Genomic DNA, 17,940 nt, shown 5'->3' on the forward strand with positions numbered 1-17,940 from the left:
AAAAAAATGTGTGAGCTGGAAGCTAAAAAACTGTGAGCTAGCTCACACTAACTCAGCTTAGAGGGAACAGTGCCCAGAAGACCCCAAAGTGTCAATCACCATTTCCCTTAGATCTGTGTTTATTACACCCATCCTCCAAAAAGTCCTGGGAAGGTGGGAGGAATGGTATTCCTCCTTCCTTCTTGCAGGCCTTGAATCTGGAACCTTGGATAGAGTAGCCAGATTCTGTGGGGCCGCAGACTGCTGGAATCTGCTACGGTACAGTGTTACTTTAGTGTCACATTTGCTTTTTTACGCCTCGTAACGGAAGATTGTGCATGTGCGCATGTGTTTTTTTTTTCTTATAACCATTCTGTTAAATGTATGTTTTATTCCGCCAGTCCATGGCCATAATAAATTGTCGATTTGAGTGATTGCACCATCAGTGTGCACAGGGCTTTATGGAATAGGAGAAGATGAGTCCCTGCCCTGAGGAACTTTCAATCTAAAATTTGGAGGAAGGAAAGCCAAAGAAAGGGGAGGGAGGAGACGGGGCAAAAGGGAAGGAATAAGGCTTCGTTTTAGTAGAGGTGGAGAATGGAGGGTTAGAATAATAGAATTGGAAGGCACCTCCAGGGTCATCTAGTCCAACCCCCTGCACAAGGCAGGAAATTCACAAATACTTCCTTCTCCACACCCGCAGCGACCACTGTTCCATGCCCAGAAGATGACAAAAAACCTCCAGGATTGCTTCTTGACCTCAAAGGGCAATCACCATTTCCCTTGGGCATGTAAATAGGGCCACAAGAACCAAGCACTGACGCAACTCTTCCTGCAATCTGCCTAAGTTCACAGGATCTGCATTGCTGTCAGATGGCCACCTAGCCTCTGCTTGAAAACCTCCAAAGGAGGAGAGCCCACCACTTCCCGAGGGTTCTGAGAGGTCCGAGTGAAGGGGGTGCCCGCATCACGATATGTGAGTGTGAGGGGGGGGGGGTATGCTAGGGCAATGGGGGTGGCAAGGGAGAAAGGGCAGGGCTGGTGGAGGGAGCAGGAGACCTTCAGTGACAGCGGTGAAGCTGGAGGGGCCAAAAGTCTCTGGCAGGGAAGGATCTGCCTGTGAGAGCAGAGAGGTCATGTGGGGCAAGGCCACGGGGGGCTCTCTGGGGGTGAGGAGCAGGAGTGTGACCTCACATGGGAGTGGACAGGAAGCCACTGTGTGTGTGTATGCGTGTGTGCGTGTGTGTGTGTCACAGTCAGAAAGGCAAACTGCCCTTCCCAGCTAGAGATGTGAAGGCCCGGAAAAAACAGAAGCATTTGGGAAAAAACTCGTTTTTTTCCTGAAGCCTTTTTTGTTTTTCCCGAAAAATTGAAAAAAGAAAAGAAAAGAAATTTTTTATATATATATATATATGTGTGTGTGTGTGTGTGTGTGTGTGTGTGTGTGTGTAATATTTCCTGCCCTTCCTTGCAAATGTGCATGATTTTCTCTTTGTGGCGCTCTAATTTGATCCTGCACACTGGTCATGATCTTAGCAGTTTTTTAAAGCCTGTCCTGTGCAGATTGCACACTTCCTCCAAATGGATCGATCCCAACTGATTCTTAGTTTGGTGGTTCGCAGAAGGTTCATGTGGCTCAGCCACCATTTTAATGTTAGGCTTCCAGAGACTGCCAAAATGGTACCCCCCCTCAAGAAGTGCTAATGTAGCATTTTTTTCCAATTTTTCCGAAAATTTCCGTTTTCTCCCCGGAAAAAAACTGGGGTTTTTTCCGAGCTTCAAAATTTCCAGAAATTTTACATCTCTATTCCCAGCTCCTTTCCACCCCACAGGGGATCAAATGCAAGAATCTTGCATCTTTGCTGCTGCTGGTGGTGGAAAAGAAGCTGTGGGGAAACCCCCCCCCCCCCACTCACTATTACAACTGCAAATCCTGCCATTTCAGGGCACTCTCCAAAAAAAGAGCATGTCCTAGCGTCTTCTGCCTTTCGTCTGGTTTTGCCCTCAGCTTCCTTGTAAACCTCTGCTTCCTCCTTCAAAGGGGGGGGGGAGGTCATTTTCAGGGCCTCTTAATATCGAAAGTGGTGGACAAGGGGAGGGGGGATTGAACGCCAGATGGCGTCCTGTAGCAGGCTCATGTTGCCTTGCGTGTGAGCAACACCTGTTAGAAACTGTAATTAGGAATTCTTGGAAGGCAAGGGACAGAAGGTGCTATCGCTCAGCTGTAGGTCATGTGCCTGGCAGTTTATTTACTTATTTACTTATTTGGTTTATAGTCCCACTTTTCTTGCTGAGACTCAAGGTGAATTGCAGGGTATAAAATAGCACTGCAGATCTCGGGCAGCCAGTTGGGGGGGGGACGGGGTTGCTTCCTGCCAGAGACCCCTGAGAGCCGCATCCATCATAACATGCGGTACTGAGCGAGTTGGACCAGGGGAGTCCTGCAAGTTCTGTTTTTTCTGATGCAGAGATTAAGCCAGTGTGGTCTACTGGCCTAGTACGTTAGCCCTGAACCTGCATTCAGATCCATATTAATCTGTGACTTTTGTCTCAGCCAACACCCCCCCCCCCAGCAAACTTTGTTGAGAGCAGAGAATTTCAGAAGCCCCAGTTTGCAGATTTTTCCAAAGAAGGCTGGAATAAGCTTTTTCCAAAGAAGGCTGGAATAAAAAGGTGTTGCCTCCTTGCTCGAAGTCTCTGGCCTTGTTCCCGTAGAAGCGCTAAAGGCTCCGACGATTGAATGCAGAGAATGCAGATTGAATGCAGAGAAAATGCAGGCAGACAGAAAAGTTTTAGCTAGTCCGCGGGTGGAACCTGTGTTTTGTGGGGAGCGCTCCATTGCGTGAGCCTCTTCCTACGGCACGAGGCAGAGCTAGGCTATGGGTAGGAGGAGGTGGAACATGAAGCGTTGTCGGGAGGGGAAGCTCCCTGGGGCTGTCATGTGGGAGACATAAGAGATATCGGTGAGCAGAGGAGCTGAGGAGCCTGGAGAGGCCAAATCCAGACCCCTGACAACCTTGTTCGTCTTCATCCAAAGCCAACAACTTTGGCAACCCCAGTGTGGCAGGCGGGGCATCCAGCATGGCTTTGAGAGTTGCATGTGGAAGAGGAGATTCCACTTGGTGGATTCTTTTCATCCAGCAAAGCGCTGCGGCAGGGGAGGAAAAAACCCTAGCAAGTAAAGCGCTGTCTCCTGTGCAGGGTGCAAGAGTCCTTTACATCTGGAATATCGGAAGGAGATGGATGTTTTTCTGTCCCGTGGCTTGAAAATGCATCCCGGTCGTTCTACCACAACGGTAACGTCTTTCCTCCCGTTTCCTTATAGGATCAGAGTCCAGGCCTTCAACAGTCTCGGCGCTGGTCCCTTCAGCCCTTCCATCAAGGCGAAAACAAAGCCTTTACCTCCAGATCCCCCCAACCTGGAATGTGCCGTCTTCAGTTACCAGAGCCTTAAACTGAAGTGGGGCGAAGGTCCCAGCAGAGCTTTAATCGCCAACCCCACGCAGTTCAACCTACAGATGGAGGACCGATTTGGCAGGTGAGAACCGCCTAAAAAGCGCATTTAAAGCTGCCTTGAATCGCACGGAGAAGGGCAGTCTATAAATAACACAAAGAAATAAATCTGTTGCCATTCTGGCTGGCATTTATTGAGGGAGAAAAGTTTCTCTACCTCGCACCGAGATTTGGTAATGACAGCCTGTTGCACGTGCCTACGACAGTAAACCCAGTGACAATGACATCCGTTTGTTTGCTTTATGTATAGTCTGCATTTCTTGCTGAACCTCAAGGCAGATTACAAATTTTAAAAAGATGCAATCAGAGGGATATAAAAACATAAGAACCCCTCTGGATCAGATTAGTGGTCCATCAAGTCCTGCGCCCTGTCTCACGCAGCAGCCAACCAGTCCTTCTGGAGGTCCAGCAACAGGATATAGAAGCCAAGGCCTTCCCCTGATGTTGGCTTCTGGCACTGGGATCCAGAGGTTTACTTCCTCTGAATGTGGAGGTTTCCTTTAATCACCCTGGCTAGGGGCCACTGATAGACCTGTCCTCCACGAATCCATCTGGTCTGCTTTTAAAGTCATCTGTGCCTGTGGCCCTCATGACGTCCTCTGGTAGCGAGCTCCACGTTTTAAATCAGTTTCTGTGTGGAGAAGTATTTCCTTTCCGTGAACAATGCAGTAGGGCTAAGGTTACGGAATTAGAAAGCAATGAGAACCAGCATGTGGATAATGCTAAACACTGGGGGAAAGCTGGTGTCACTCAGGGAATTAATTAATTAATTAATCAATCAATCAGTGCAGTAGGGCTAAGGTTATGGAACTAGAAAGCAGTGAGAACCAGCATGTGGATAATGCACTGGGGGGAAGCTGGTGTCACTCAGGGAAGCTTAGAGGGCATTTTTCTCCTGTAGCCTCAAGACTGAGGAGATGCCTCCAACAAGATGAAGGAGCCTGAGCGAGTTAAGAGGCCCGGGGAAAACTCGTTCAGGTTAGGTAAAATTTATGTCCTGAATTTCTGACCCTTTGGCTCCATAAAGTAGCTTACATAAAACTAGAATCCATACACTGTTGAGAGAATGAAAGCAACCAGCAGCCAAGACACAGAGACCCCCATAAACAGCCTGTTTCATAGATATGAGCTTACTCACCTTTGCCTCAGTTAGCGACGGACTCAAAATAAGATTGTTATTTTAGTTGGCACCTAAAACCTGAGAGTCTTGCTTCTGCCACCAATAAGACCCTGGTAACAGTTCCCACCAGCGAACATGGAATAAGGTTCCTGTAAATGATCTAAGCATACAAGGAGAAAAAGAAGAAGAAGAGTTGGTTTTTATACTCTGCTTTTCTCTACCTGAAGTCTCAAAGTGGACTTAATTCCCTTCGTCTCCCCACACCAGTAGAAAAGAATCCAGTGGCACATCAAAGACTAACAAAGTTTGTGGTAGGGTATGAGCTTTCGTGAGTCAGTGAGCAGTGACAAATTTTATTAGTCTTTAAGGTGCCACCGGACTCTTTTCTACCGCTACAGACATACTAAGGCCCCGGTCACACAGGCCGGATATCGCGGGGGGGGGAGGCGTGGCTAATTGCCCCGGCGCAGTTTGATGCACAATTACACAATCAGACGCACCGGCGGCACACCACGGGTCCTTCCCTCAGCACCGGCGGTTAAACGAGGGGCCGGAGGGGAATGCCGCGCGCCAGCGTGATCACACCACGGGCATCTGGAGGCAGCCCATGGCAAATGTTTACTAGTACCTTGGGGGTACTAGTTTTTTAATGCGCATTGTCGGCAGTAAGCCACGGGTGCGCTCCACTTCCCAGATGCTGGGGTGGGATCGCACCCGGATAATCCGCCCACCATCCGTGTGACTGGGGCCTTACATGGGTATCCATCTTCATCTCTCTCCCCACAACCTTGTGAGGCAGGTGGGGCTGAGAGAATTCTGTGAGAACTGTGACTGGCCCAAGGTCTCTCCTCATGTGGAGGAGGAGTGAGGAATCAAGCCTGGTTCTCCAGATTAGAGTCCACCACTCTTAACCACCACACCAGGAGGTTTCTGTTGGAAGAAGGCAGTCTGATGAATAGGCCAATCAGTTGCAATTACTGCTGGCAGCTGCTCTTTAAAAGAGTTGGCCTTGATTGTTTGATTGCTTGGATAGTTTCTCAATTATATTGTTATTTCATCATTGTGGCGGTACCTAATTGAGAGACAAGCTAAGCATTCCTTAGTGACTGTCACGTGACAACCTTACCTTCTTCCTCTGCAGAGCCAGCCGGGTGTAATGGTGTCAGACTAGAACCTGGAAGACCTGTGTTCCGATCTCCACTCAGTGGATGATCTTGTCACATGCAGTCTGTCTAAACCACCTCACAAGCTTTGTTATGAGGGCAGAATTGCATTTGGTGGCTCACCGCCCTCAGCTTCTCACAGGAAGTATGGAAGTTTAAAAACCCTGGCTGAATAAGGTTTCCGACACTGATTAAGTCAAGCAAACTGTGACGCGGTGGAGAAACTTGGCAATAAGCTTTCAGTAGTATGAAAGTTCAACCTAGAAATTCTAGCAATCAGAACCACAGTAGTCAGTGGTTCACGAAGGATGCGCTTCATACATCTGACGAAGTGTGTTATGGCGACGATTGCCAACCTCCAGGTGGCCCCAGGAGATCTCCTGGAATTAACGCTCATCTCCAGACTACAGAGATCAGCTACCCTGGAGAAAATGGCCGCTTGGGGGGGCGGGCTCTATGGCATTGCACCTCCCCCTTCACAGACTCCACCCCCCAAAAGATCCAGGTATTTCTCAGCCCAGAGCTGGCAACCTGAGCTCTAGCCCTGGAGGCTTATCCTGGAATAAAACCCTGTTCTTTGTTGACGTGTCACAAAATTAATCCTTGATTAATTAGTTGGGTTTGGGTTGTGGTGTGTGTTTGTTTTTTTTAACTAAAATGGCGTCCCCACTTAATCAGGCAGATTTTTAATTATTTTTTTGTATTCATTTGAGAACTTAAAATAAGTTCACATGCTGTCTTGAAGAGATAATGCTTTTTATGTGATGAAAGGAAGATAAGTTTGTTGTGAGACGCACAGACATTGCCTGAAAATAGTATCTTTCTTTACTGCTGTTTTCCCCCCTCAAGTGCAAGTTTATGTTGAATCAATCATGTGAGTTCAGGTCGGTCAATTAAGTTTTCTTTAGCTGAGTGACAGCACTGGTGACGATTTTGTGAAGGAAACGCAGCAAGTGACTGATGCTTAATTTACTGGCAGAGGTGGACATTCAGTACATTCTAAATGAAAAGAACATTGTGTGGTTTTTTGCAATAGGAGCCAAGACGGTGCTCCCGGATGCACACATTTCGGAACATTTATCTTTTTGAATGAACAGGTTTACATATGTGTTCTCCTTTCTTGTCAGGTTCTCCACTGTCTACAGCGGACCTTGTCACACGTACAAGATGCAGCGACTCAGCGAATCCACCACGTATTACTTCAGAATCCAGGCATGCAATGATGCTGGTGAAGGGGAGTTTTCTGAAGTTTATGCGTTCACCACAACCAAATCTCCACCACCTGCTCTGAAAGGTGAGGACCTCCATCGCCTCCTCTATCGAGAATCATAGAGTTGGAAGGAACCTCCAGGGTCATCTAGTCCAACCCCCCGTACAACGCACAATACCTCCCCCTCCACCCCCACAGTGACCACAGTGACCGCTGTTCTATGGCCAGTTGATGACAAAGAAACCTCCAGGATCCCCGGCCAAACTGGCCTGGAGAAAAATGGCTTCCTGACCCCAAAGTGGCAATCGGCATTTCCCTGGGCATGTAAGAACGGGCCACAAGAACTAAGCACAGAGGCAACCCTTCCTGCCCTCCCTCTCATGATCTGCCTAAGTTCACCAAATCAGCATGGCTGTCAGAACTCTTGCATGGGAAAAATGCAAGAGGAGCTTTGATCAGTCATCTAGGAAGGTTTTACTTAGACGTGGAAGTGCAAGAGAGAGACGTTTTTGATTGGGCAGTTACAAGAATAGGCTGTTTCAGAGGGCAGCCATGTTGGGCCACAGTAGATCAGCGAGGCTTAAGTCTGGGAGCACCTTAGAGACCAAAGACATTTTTTGGGTTTCTCTATTGAGACTCAAGAGCTCCCTTCATCAGGTATGAATTGGAATGGAGATCTGAGTCCTTTTATCCCAGTCAGGAGGTGGGAGGGGGAATTCAGGATGCAGAGGCACAGTGCACTCTGTAATCAGCTCGATCAGGTCAGAGGAGAGATGCTTAGGGGCAGAAAAGTACCATCTGTACTGGGATAAGAATCCCATGACCCTGTTCAGCCCTTGAAAATCTTACTGCTTTGAGCTTTTGAGTGAACCTGAAGACAGAGGGCTGGGCCAGGAATAACAAGGCTTATCTTGGGGAAGATGATCGCTTTCAGAGCTCCTGCCATGCTGGATGATACTGGGAGCGGGTTAGCTGGACCCTGGTCTGATTTTGTTGTTGTTGTTCAGTCGCACAGTTGAGTCCGACTCTTCGCGACCCCATTGACCACACCATGCCAGGCCTTCCTGTCTTCCGCTGTCCTCTGGAGTTTGCTTAATTTCATGTTCGTTGCATTGTTAACACTGTCTAACCATCTCATCCTTTGCCGTCCCCGTCTTCTTTGACCTTCAGTCTTTCCCAGCATCAGGGTCTTCTCCAGTGAGGGCTCCCTTCTCATTTGGTGGCCAAAGTATTTGAGCTTCAGCTTCAGTATCTGGCCTTCCAGGGAACAGTCAGGGTTGATTTCTTTTAGGATTAACTGATTTGATCTCCTTGCAGTCCAAGGGACTCTCAAGAGTCTTCTCCAGCACCATAGTTCAAAAGAATCTATTCTTCGGTCTGATTTAGCGAGGTTCTTTTGTAAATGGCCATTGTTACTTTTAAAATGTCCTCACTACTTTTCTGGCTGTTGCAGGCTGGTTACAGTGATAACCAAATAGTCAGACTAATTTAAAATGTATCCTAATGAGCATATTAAAAAAAAAAATCTGTTTCATGGCTGGTTCAAGAGCTTTTGTCATCCCATGCAAAATATACCCATCGGCATTTGCGCCCTTGTTTGGTGTGGAGCTGGTGGGCACGGGCACAGGTGAGTTCACCAGTCACCTCCTGTGCCACTGATGCCTGCCCTCTGCATCAGCACCATCCTCTTTACGTCGCTATGACCATTTCACCCTCCCTCACAGGGTTTCCCTTTATCTTCTTTTTGGCTGAGCAGCCCTTTTTTCTTCTTTATTTTTCTCTGGCTGTCCCACCCGATCATTAGAGTGTGTATTGGTGAAAGCTGACCCAGCCTAGGGGACTGAGGGGCTAAAATCCTTCTTATATCCTGGTTTGATAATGGCGCATGAGAGGCTGATGGTAGTTCAGAAATAATACTGTCTTATTTAACTTTGAGGCAAAATAGGTAGGAATCAGCTATAGGACTTATGAGGTGACCAGGCAACAGGAACGAGGTAATAAAAATAAAATAAAGTTGGATAATTTGTCACAAACAAGTAACTGTTTCTGTTATTCAGACGGGTGTTTAAAACCTGAGGAGAGAGATTCCTTGGCAGTCTCTGCTCACACAAACAAGTATCAGCTTCTTGGTATCACACACTCTAAAATGGGTGAAGGCAAGAACACCCAAACAAGTTCCAGTTTTCCCTCTTGACCACTTAATAGGGATCACGCACTTAATAGGGATCACTCCCCTTTTTTCTTTGGGAGCTGTTTCCCTCAGACTGGATCGGGATCACCAGCATTGCTGAAGCTCAGTAGGTGATCTCTTGGATGGGAGACCACTGGGGCACACTGCAGGGGCCGGGATCTAAAACACCATAAACACCGATTATATATTTTGCAAGCAGTAGGGGACCAGCCACAAGGTCTAGTGAAAGGCCAGCATTATCTGGCTGATGATAGGACATGTTTTGGGCTTGAGACCAGTGCGGGATTCATTGGCTAATCTTTAATCCCCTTAGTATTCATTTTCTACACTGCCTCAGTAACAAATAGCGTTTGCCCCCTTTTGCATATGGTAGATGTTGGTGACGGAAAGTGCCGTCAAGTTGTAGCTGACGTACGACAGTCCCGGAGGGTTTTCAAGGCAAGAGACATTCAGAGGTGGTTTGCCATTACCAGCCTCTGTGTAACAACATAAGAACATAAGAGAAGCCAGCGTTGGATCAGGCCAGTGGCCCATCCAGTCCAACACTCTGTCAGGCTTGTCAGGGTATGGTAGATGTTACATCTCAGTAAACTCAGTAAACACATTTTTTGTCCGTAACCTCATGGTTGGGGAGAAATGAGGAAACAGGATCGTGGATTGTGGAATCTGTGGCATCTGTTTGTGTTCACCATATTGGACTTCCTAAATCCTGAGTCACGGGCTTTGCGTCTTCTCTTTCCAGCACCCAAAGTCCATCAGCTGGGGGACAGCATCTGTGAGGTCACATGGGAACCTTTACAGCCAATGAAAGGCGATTCCATTGTTTACATATTACAACTTGCCTGTGGGAGGGAAGTTGATCAGGTAAGCTCAAAATGAATTTCTTTGCTAGAGGTAAGTGTAATCTGCTGTTGCAAAAAACCCCCGCTATGATCATTCAAAAGAGAAACGATTAAATGCCAATTCGTAGCAAAATCAACACCAGACTGAAATTCTTTGTGCCCAGAAGATTGATATGTGTAGCATATTTTTCCACATATTATTAAGTTTGCATTTTGTCATTCAGAGACATTATCAAAATGTGAGGTGGCAGGCGTGTGCAGTGTGTCTTTGAATGTTTGGTTGGAGTGCAGTGATAGCAGAGTAGAATAATTGAGAGAAACTAGTGTGATGTGATTGGTGGATGGCAGAGTGTGGGAAGGGGTTGCTTGGAATGAGTGTGTGTGTGTCTTGAAGCAGTTCAGTTGGAGTTTTGAATGAGAGTCTGTCAGTTAGTGAGTCTGTCAGAGAAAGAGGACAGAGTGCTGTGTGAAAACTTGAAGTGCAGAAAATATGTTGTTGAAAGTTTAAATGTTGGAAGAGTTATGAGAAGGATCTGAGACATCCTAAAGTTTAAAAGAAAACTAAGCATAAAATAAAGAGCTTAGCCAGAGTGAGGGTCTATTGAAAAGGAGATTCTTAATAGAGAAGGCTCTTGTGACCAAAGAGTGTGTGTGATACCCTGACAGCAAAATTTTCCAGTTTCTCTTCCCCTACACAGTTATAGTTCACAAACAACATTTATGTTTAAAATTTTATTCAATAAATCACGTGTTGTTTGAGTTCCAGAATTCAGTTCAAATCTTTCCCCAGGACCACAGAGGCTCTTGAAAAGCCCAGACTCAAGGTCACTTGACCAACAGCTAATGGGAAAAGATTTGGAATTTGTTTAAATACCTGGTGGCAGCCGAATCTACCCTGTTGATGAACACAAAGTATAAATTTAAAGAGAAAACCAGTCCTCCCACATAAGAGGACACCACAGTCCTGCAATCGGCTTTTCTCATTGTCGTGCCACTGTACTAAATTGTTACATAGAATATTTTTATTTATGGTTTGTCTTTATGCTGTTAACCGCCCCAAGCACCAATTGCAAGGGAAGGGGCAAGATCCTGTAAGACGGAGCTTTCCCGCCAGGCTTTTGATTGAGGCCGCGGACGCCCCTCCCCCCATTGCCCCCGCGATCCCCCCCGAAATGACCTCTGGTTTTACTTATTCTGCGGAAATTCACGCATGTGGAATTCCAAAAAACCCTAAAACCTTTTTCTTAGAGAGTTGGGCTGCACTACTTCAGACTGCAGATAGGGGGAGTTCTCTCGCCCACACAGAAATGTATTCCAGCATGCAGAGTAGTCGTGAGTTGAAGAAAAAGCCGGGCTTAGGACCCTTCTCTCTGGCATAATAGTTTCCACTGTGTAAGTATCCTCTATTTAGTGAAATATATCTAGTTTGCCTTCACTTCCCTTCAAGGAGGTTCAAAATGGTTTATAACAGTAGCAGGTTTCTACAAAGGCACAGCACACATCAGAATAAAATATTAAACTGACGGCCCCTGGTTCTAAGACGGGCCCCCCCGACATGCTGTCTGAGGGCGCCATGGCACTCACCAACACCTTTCCTAGTTCCCACCGAGTATTTTTAGAAAGCGGGCAGAATCAGGTGGGGCTTTTGCCAGCAAGGTTTCTGACCAGCCTTTGGAGCTTTGATCAGCTGTGTGGATTTAAAAAAAAAATGCTTTTGGCAGCAGCAGCAGCTGCCACCACAGCACAAGGAACCAGTTTGGTGTGGTGGTTAAGTGCGTGGACTCTAATCTAGGAGAACCGGGTTTGATTCCCCACGCCTCCACTTGCAGCTGCTGGGTGACTTTGGATCAGTCTCGAGTTCTCTCAGAGTTGTTCTCTCAAGAGCAGTTCTTTCAGAACTTTCTCAGCCCCGCCTACCTCACAGGGTGTCTGTTATGGGGAGGGGAAGGAGTTTGTAAGCCGCTCTGAGACTCCGAGTGAAGGGCGGGGTATAAATCCAGTCTCCTCCTCTTCTTCATCTTCACTGTGCGACTTGAAGGTAAGCTGTGGCATCCATTTTGTGGCTGGTTCCGCCTCCTGTGGTAGCCATTTTGTGGCTACATGCATCCACTGCACAGTGTCATAAGAACATAAGAGAAGCCAATGTTGGATCAGGCCAAAGGCCCATCCAGTCCAACACTCTGTATCACACAGTGGCCAAAAATACCAGGTGCCATCAGGAGGTCCACCAGTGGGGCCAGGACATTAGAAGCCCTCCCACTGTTGACCCCCCCTAGCACCAAGAAGACAGAGCATCACTTGCCTCAGAGCCCCTATCTATACCTTGCGGCTAATAGCCACGGATGGACCTCTGCTCCAAATGCCTATCTAATTCCCTTTAAGGGTCAGAATGCAAAATGTGCTGGAGGGCTTAGAAAGGTTGGGGGATCCCCTGTTCTCAGACTTCTAAAATAAGCAGAAGGCAAAAATGTCACCCTTAACGACAACCCTAATTTGCAATGCTCACTAAATTCTGCTGAAGCTGATGCTCTCCCGACCACCCCCGAGTGGCAGTTCCACGGGGGCCACAGATGAAGCCCATCATCAGGCTGCAGCCGGTCTAACTGGCACAGGAAGGGACACGGTCAAGAGGAGTTATCGCGAGGGCTGAAGAACAAAGTCTGAGCCCAGTGGCACCTTTGAGACCAACAGAATGTTATTTAGAGTGTAAGAAGCACACTTCTTCAGATAAAGCCGGAACAAGATCTTGAAAGCCAGTTGCAGGGGGAAAGAGGGTGGGGGGTAAGCCGTTAGGAGAGGCCACTCGGAGCCCGGATGCATCTGCAGCACTGAAATCGGAATGGGTGGCCGGCAGGATCAGCGGATGGCAGGAAGTTAGCATGTAAAGAGTTAACAAAGAGATGTGAGAATGAAATTGGGAGTCCAGCAGCACCCCCAAGAAAAACCAAGCTCACCCCTGGGTACATGAAGTTAGCATACTGGGGCTTTCGCAGCTGCTCGCTCTATATGGTCCCAGCTTTGGAGGGTAAGAGCCCCAGACCCTCGAAGTGAGCTAGGAAGCATAGGTAGCCAGGGGAGCTGTGGAGATACACTCCAGCTAATAGACGACACACTGTATTCGGTACTATTTGGAAATGTCTGCAAGGGTAGCCTCAGACAGACCATCATGCCATCTAGCCTAGATGCTGCAGAAGGATGGATTAGCATGGTGTGAGTGTGAGACACTTTCTGTACTTCAAAAAGACAAAAAACGCCCACTAACTCTGTTGACCTGAACAAAGTTTGAGTCCAGTGGCACATTTAAGACCAACGAAAGTTTAATTCTGGGTATAAGAAGAAGAGCTGGATTTAGACCCTGCCCTTCACTCGGAGTCTCAGAGCGGCTTGCAAACTCCTTCTTTCCCTGCCTCTTGAGAGAGCAGCTCTGGGAGCACTGTGACTGACCCAAGATCACCCGGCTGGCTGCATGAGGAGGAGTGGGGAATCAAACCCAGTTCTCCAGATCAGAGTCTGCTGCTCTTAACCACTACACCAAACTGGCTCTTCCTGCATAATCTTTAGCTTATACCCAGAATAAAACTTTGTTGGTCTTAAAGGTGCCACTGGACTCAAACTTTGCTCTGCTGCTTCACACCAACATGGCAACCCACCTGAATCTGTTGTCCTGAGTGCAGTACTCCGGCTTGAGATCAGATACTGCTACTTCTGATGACTATTCAAGCGAAATATCATAGCTCTGCATGGTTTCACTTAAAAGTCTAATGTGCAGAGGTCATTTTGGGGGGGATTGCAGTTCCCCTGGGTGAGGTACAGGGGGCGGGGCACATGATGAAGCCCCGCCCCCTGCTTCCGGCCGCCCCGCTTCCGGCCCTCATTCCGCCAGGAGGAGGCAGGAGAAGAGGGAGGGTAAGTTGCTTCCTCCCTGCCTCTCCCCACCCCTGCCTGCCTGGGGCCAGGGAGGGCCTTCGTGGGGCTTCCTTGCACTCCCGCCAGCCTTGCAGGTCCACCGCCGGGCCCCTCATGGGCAATGTTCCCTCTAAGCTGTGGAGTCTTGTGAGCAAAAATTCTACTTTGTGAGCGACTGGCATGAAAGTTGTGAGTGAGCAATTTGTCTACTGCATTAATTAGTTTGCTCTGGAGCCATTCTTCCTGAGCTCAAACAAAAAAGTGTGAGCTGGAAGCTAAAAAACTGTGAGCTAACTCACACTAACTCAGCTTAGAGGGAACACTGCTCATGGGGCTCGGCAGTGGAGCTGCAAGGCCGCCGGTGGCGGCCGGGACTGTTGGGGGCGGGGTATGTGGCCTTATGACACTTCCGGTGATGTCAGGGGGTGTGGCATATGCTAATGAGTTATGCTAATGAGTTCCCCTAGCTCTTTTTCTACGAAACGACCCCTGCTAATGTGGATATTAGAAAGCAATGGCGAAAGGATGGGTATGTGTGGAACACCAAATGGGTGGAGAACGTTCTCTCATTGGCCTGAAATGGTACAACCACCTTTAATTGAAAACTGTGGATCGTCTTCCATCAAACTCTTGTATCCATTTTCTTAACTGCAAAATTTGCACCTTACTCTTAGACACATGTTCCATTGCTGGTTCCATTTGCTTTATACCAAATACAAAAAGCCCTCTTCACAAGGCCACCTTCAAACTGGCAAGTCGCTTTCCACGTGTAAGAAGCGTTCTGATTTGTGTTTCAAGTTTATGCAGCAAGTCTTTTTTATCTTCAGCGGGACCACTCTATATTCTAGTTTTCTCAACAAGCCTCTCTTATTAAGACACCCCTGCGGTGTTTGCATTCTGCTTCACTTGGACTTCTGGGGGTGCCTGGCCCTCAGGTAGCTCGTTTAACTTTGATCAGAACAACGGTATTTTAGTCGTGGTCTCAACCTGGTGGAATGCTCTGTCTGAAGAGACTCGTGCTGTGTGGGACCTGTCAGACAGAATTATTCTTTTAGGCATTCCACCGAGGCAATCTTACTGGTCCTTGTAATGATTCCTTGTTTTTAGTGAGAGTGTGTCTTTGAATGTTTGGTTGGAGTGCAGTGATAGCAGAGTCGAATGATTGAGAGAAACTAGTGTGATGTGATTGGTGGATGGCAGAGTGTGGGAAGGGGTTGCTTGGAATGAGTGTGTGTGTGTCTTGAAGCAGTTCAGTTGGAGTTTTGAATGAGAGTCTGTCAGTTAGTGAGTCTGTCAGAGAAAGAGGACAGAGTGCTGTGTGAAAACTTGAAGTGCAGAAAATATGTTGTTGAAAGTTTAAATGCTGAAAGAGTTATGAGAAGGATCTGAGACATCCTAAAGCTAAAAGAAAACTAAGCACAAAATAAAGAGCTTAGCTAGAGTGAGGGTCTGTTGAAAAGGAGATACTTAATAGAGAAAGCTCTTGTGACCAAAGATTGTGTGTGATACCCTGACAGCGAAATTTTCCAGTTTCTCTTCCCCTAAACAGTTATAGTTAACAAACGACATTTTTGTTTAAAATTTTATTCAATCAACCACGTGTTGTTTGAGTTCCAGAATTCAGTTCAAATCTTTCCCCAGGACCACAGAGGCCCTTGAAAAGCCCAGACTCGAGGTCACTTTACCAATAGCTAATGGGAAAAGATTTGGAATTTGTTTAAATTCCCGGTAGCAGCCGAATCTACCCTGTTTATGAACACAACGTATAAATTTAAAGAGAAAACCAATCCTCCCTCATAAGAGGACACCGCAGTCCTACAATCAGCTTTTCTCATTGTCGTGCCAGTGTACTAAATTGTTACATAGAATATTTTTATGTATGGTTTGTCTTTATGCAGGGGAAGGGGCAAGATCCTGTAAGACGGAGCTCTTCCGCCAGGCTTTTGATTGAGGCCGTGGACGCCCCTCCCCCCCATCGGTGGCCTGGACCGGAATAGCCATATAGGAACCATCTAACTGCTGAGACATCTGGCTAAATTATACACGGCACTTTACGAACTATGTTGTATTATATATTGTATTGAGACTATGTGTTGTCAAAGGCTTTCATGGCCGGAGTTCATTAGCCGTTGTCGATTTTCCAGGCTGTACGGCCGTGGTCTTGGCATTGTAGGACCTGCCGTTTCGCCAGTAGCTGTGACTGGCTTCTCCAGAGGTATAACACAGAAAGATGGAGCACCAGTTTGGTGTAGTGGTTAAGTGCACGGACTGGAAGGGAAAGGAGTTTGTAAGCCACTCTGAGACACCTTTGGGTAGTGAAGGGCAGGGTATAAATCCAATCTCTTCTTCTTTTACTTCACAGGGTGTCTTTTGTGGGGAGGGGAAGGGAAAGGAGTTTGTAAGCCGCACTGAGACACTTTTGGGTAGTGAAGGGCAGGGTATAAATCCAATCTTTCCTTCTTCTTCTCTGTCAAAGTTGCCATTTTGTTCACCGTTATCATTCAATACTTTGTGATCAAGTAGGGTGGCTTGAAAAATTTACAGAATTGCTCAGCTTATTATTTTCATATGGAAGTTTATGCCTTGGGTATTTATGTAAAGTCCAATTAAATTGACACATAGATTACTCCCTCTTTCTGTGTTATACCTCTGAGGATGCCAGTCACAGCTACTGGCGAAACGACAGGTCCTACAATGCCAAGACCACGGCCACACAGCCTGGAATAATCTACAACAGCTAATGTATTGCGACTGTTGGAACCTGCCCTGAGCCGGCTTGTGGGAAGGGCAGGATACAAGACCAATAAAATAATAAATAGATAAATAAAAATCGAAATAGACTCTGGATTAAAAGGTGACGCAGTCTGTCTTTGGCCCCGTTTTGCTTGGCGTGTGACTGACTGTGCGTCCACTCCTTCCCCAGGTATACAAGGGACCAGAAACTTCATTCCGCGTCACCAACATGCAGACAAACTGTGAATATCGATTCAGGGTGTGTGCCGGGCGCCAGTACCATGACTCGACTGGATCACAAGAACTGTGTGGGCCGTACAGTCCCAGTACGGTGTTCTCATCTCAGAAACAGGAGCCAGTCTCCCCGTGCTCAGACCCCAGCGTGGACGTTGTCAAGAGCAGGGGAAAGGCCCTCAGCGACGAACAGTTTGCGTTTCTGCTTCTTATTGGGTTTGCGACGGTTGCCATTTTGTTCGCTGTTATCATCCAGTACTTTGTGATCAAGTAGGGCGGCTTGGAATATTGACACAATCGCTCAGCTTATTATTTTCATACGGAAGTTTATGCCTTGGGTATTTATGTAAATTCCAATTAAATTGCTAGCTGGGAATGATTCTATATGAGACACATTTCCATTTTTGCTGCTGAATAAAAACAGCGAGACTGGGTAGAGGTAGAACCCCCCCCCAATCTCCTCCCCTGCACACACCCCTCCCTGCAAAACCAAGTGAAGAAAATCCCTCTTGTAGCACAGTTGTGCATCTTGTAATCAGGGTTAGCTGTTTAAAACAGCAACAACAACAAAAGCTGCCTTAACGCGCACTTGTGAGTCTCAGAAAGCTGGACTTCGTTCTTGCTGCCAGATCTTTTATTTTTCCAGTACAGCAAAGCAAGAAAGTTTGGGGGGGGGGGGGTGTCATAAGGAAGATCAGCCACCTCAGCCCAGGTTTTGGCATTTGAGAGAGACAGCAGCAAAGATGCTTAAGCTTAGGACAGTACTGTATTACAGAGCATTGCTAGAGTACACCATATTTAATATACTGTAGATGGGGCAGAGAGGGGAGGGGAAGCAACCAAAAGATTATGAACTTCCAAGTTTAGCGACCATTTTCCTTTTTAAAAAATTTTCCTGTTTTAAATCGTTGGGAATTCCAGTAATTAATTTATCACTTCAAGAGCCGAGGGTTGTGGGAAGGCGTCAGCATTTTTAGAATTTGTATCCCAAAAACGCTGGAGGCACTCAACTGATCTGTAGGCAAAGGGATTACATTGGTCTCCCCCCC

The 17,940-nt window shown here is 47.1% G+C and overlaps 1 protein-coding gene across 1 annotated transcript in view; it reads left to right on the forward strand.

Annotated features, from left to right (window-relative positions):
* Positions 1 to 17,940, forward strand: part of LOC107110542 (fibronectin type-III domain-containing protein 3A-like) — a 63,167-nt gene extending 45,227 nt beyond the window's left edge. The window contains exons 23-26 of the mRNA XM_015411339.1: positions 3,305 to 3,517; positions 6,903 to 7,069; positions 9,919 to 10,040; positions 16,848 to 17,940. Of these exons, the coding sequence (XP_015266825.1) occupies positions 3,305 to 3,517; positions 6,903 to 7,069; positions 9,919 to 10,040; positions 16,848 to 17,165 (820 nt within the window). The 3' untranslated portion in view covers positions 17,166 to 17,940. The remainder of the gene's footprint in view (positions 1 to 3,304; positions 3,518 to 6,902; positions 7,070 to 9,918; positions 10,041 to 16,847) is intronic.

The sequence above is a fragment of the Gekko japonicus genome, unplaced genomic scaffold (genome assembly GCF_001447785.1).
Source record: "Gekko japonicus isolate JY-2015 unplaced genomic scaffold, Gekko_japonicus_V1.1 scaffold2365, whole genome shotgun sequence".
NCBI lineage: Eukaryota > Metazoa > Chordata > Lepidosauria > Squamata > Gekkonidae > Gekko > Gekko japonicus.